Consider the following 2,598-nt stretch of genomic DNA (forward strand, 5'->3'; position numbering starts at 1 on the left):
GTCTACAGCCAAAGAACACAGTCCTGACACACACTCACAGAACGAGGAACTGAGTCGACAGAACTATGAGTCTGGCTGTTACATAAGCAGAAAACACAGTGTTGGTTTGGAGCAAAAATCCACAACCACAGAAAGAACTGAGCAGTCTCGGTGAGTCTCAGACGTCTCTCATGCTCTCCGTTCACTGCAGACTGCAGAAACACATCAGGACGACCGGAGTGGAATATTTCACTGGCCTTAATAAAGAACGGCTGAGGAAGACAATCTCATAACACTCCTCATCACTGCAATGCATCATCAACACTTACGATTTACTGTAAATAACAGCAGGAGCGACATCTGAGATCTAATGAGGGAATATTTCAGCTGCTCCTGTAAGATCGGCTCTAATATTGGCAGCAGAATCTTCTGGAACGAATCAGAGAAACTGATCCAGCAGTGAAACCGCATCGCTCGGCTTCAGGGCTTTCTGAGGCCTGTTTTATCGTTTCCTACAGCTGATCGTATAATCCACAGATGTAACGTTCATAACAATTAATATTCAGTTATATTATGGATTTAACTGCACTGCCATCAGATCAGAACGAAACTGAATTGATCTGAATCATGACTCTATTGTCTTCTGCAGAGCTGCTTTACAGCTGAAATTTTACAACATTAACACTGATATATTTTCCTGTTTATTATCATCCATCCATTAGTTCACACACACACATCAGCACTAAACCGGTTTCCATGGTAACAGCGAGTCTCCTCCAGGCCTCTGAGATCACCAGAACAAAAGAGGATCCGTCTGAAGCTGTAAATCAGGCTTCATCCGTACGTCCCTCGTCTTCCGGTTCAGCCGCACGTCTCAGAGACGAGGAGGAACGTACCTGATCTTGATGTCGGCGAGCGGCACGCCGGGCTCGCAGTAGATCTGCGGGAAGTAGAAGCGGTGAGACTGGATGTTAATATCCATGATCATATTAGGGGAACAGGTGCTTCTGGAATTCTGCTTCTCCTGTGTGATTCCTCTCTCTCTCTCTCTCTCTCTCTCTCTCTCTGCGGCTCGGCTCCCCTCCCCCTCGTCCTCTTCCTCTTCCTCCTCTCTCGCCGCTAACGGTTCATGTGCTGAAAGAGCATCTCAGTCAGGAAAGCTCTGCAGCGGAGATGAGAGGAATATGAACATGAGTGTTTCTCAGTGAAGCTGCGCTGATGTCATCCTTTGTCCGGGACAGGAGCAGCAGATGAAGCGCTGGAGCTCAGCTGAGCGGCACTCAATGAAATGATGCTGTGTGATGCAGCCTCACCGGCGCGCCATTGGCTGAGAGGATTACGAGGCTCCTCCCACTGCTCTCCAGTGAGTATCCACACGTCAGCCCCTCCTCACTCACACTGATGCTCTCTCTCTCTCTCTCTCTTTTGCGGGATTGAAATCATAATTACAATGAAAAGCTGCAATCTGATTAGTGTTGAATTAAAGGGGAAATGAAGCTGGATCTAAATGGTCTGAAGCACTAACTGGTTTTCGGTTAAACATCGAAACAACATCTAACAGGGGACTGGTTTAGAGAGAGAGAGAGAGAGAGAGAGAGAGAGAGAGAGAGACTGCTGTGCACCAGATGACACACTGACACAATTACAGTAATGGATTGATTTCATAAAACAGCTGACTAGAAATTATACAAAAGAAACAGATTCATGGACAGACTGATACAAAAACAAATATATAACCAGACAGACATGCAGACCAGCAGCAGATAAAGAAGCAGAATCACAGTAACTGATCTGAGTTCAGCTTCACCAAGGTCAACAGCCAGAGAGGCTCATGGGATTCATCATGAGTGGCACATGTACATTACAATCACAGGCCAGGAAACGCCTCTGATAGGCTGACAGAAGAGCTGACTGACGTCTGTGATGACATCACCGCAGGGGGCAGGGCCTGTCAGCTGCGATCACACACACTTCCTGTGATCAGCGTCACCTGACTGAGTGAAGCTGACGATGTTGTTCAGATCAGAGCTGCAGCTGCTGTGATGGTCAGCAGATTATCAAGTTCAAGTCTGCTTTATTGTCAATTCTTCCACATGTACAGCACATACACACAGAGAATTGAAATTGCGTTACTCTCAGACCCTTGGGTGCATACAGATAACATAAATACAGATTAAATACAAAATACAACTATACAAATATACAAATAAGGTCAAATGTAAAAATATATATATAAAGCACAAGGCATATGGCAGATAGAGTGCAAACCAGTAAAGTAAACAACAGTGCAGTAATTAGTGATTGTAGTGCAAAAAAAATTATTTGTAGTGCAAAAGAGCTTATTCAGACTGATTAAAGTGTGTGTATCAGACGCTTTAGATCAGAGAGGCTGAGCTCTGACACGCACGCGCACACACACACACACACATGCAGACACACACACACATGCACACTCTCACACGCGCAGACACACGCACACACATTCACTCACACATGCACACACTCACACATGCACACACTCACACACACTCTCACACACATGCAGACACACGCACGCACTCACACACACACACACACACACGCACACACACTCTCACACACATACAAACACACACACAC

The 2,598-nt window shown here is 45.8% G+C and overlaps 1 protein-coding gene across 5 annotated transcripts in view; it reads right to left on the bottom strand.

The window, feature by feature from the left end:
- Window positions 1–2,598, bottom strand: part of evlb (Enah/Vasp-like b) — a 25,943-nt gene that overhangs the window by 14,004 nt on the left and 9,341 nt on the right. For 2 of the 5 annotated variants that reach the window (XM_016249364.1, XM_016249363.1), the window contains exon 1: window positions 876–1,317. The exons of 1 other annotated variant lie outside the window; for it this stretch is intronic. In XM_016249364.1, coding sequence (XP_016104850.1) covers window positions 876–967 — 92 coding nt within the window. In that variant the 5' untranslated portion in view covers window positions 968–1,317. Of the gene's footprint in view, window positions 1–875; window positions 1,332–2,598 lie in introns of those variants that run through there. 2 more of the 5 variants (XR_001606209.1, XR_001606208.1) reach the window with 2 other exon arrangements.

Source organism: Sinocyclocheilus grahami, unplaced genomic scaffold (genome assembly GCF_001515645.1).
Source record: "Sinocyclocheilus grahami isolate Dianchi unplaced genomic scaffold, SAMN03320097.WGS_v1.1 scaffold924.1, whole genome shotgun sequence".
Taxonomy (NCBI): Eukaryota; Metazoa; Chordata; class Actinopteri; order Cypriniformes; family Cyprinidae; genus Sinocyclocheilus; species Sinocyclocheilus grahami.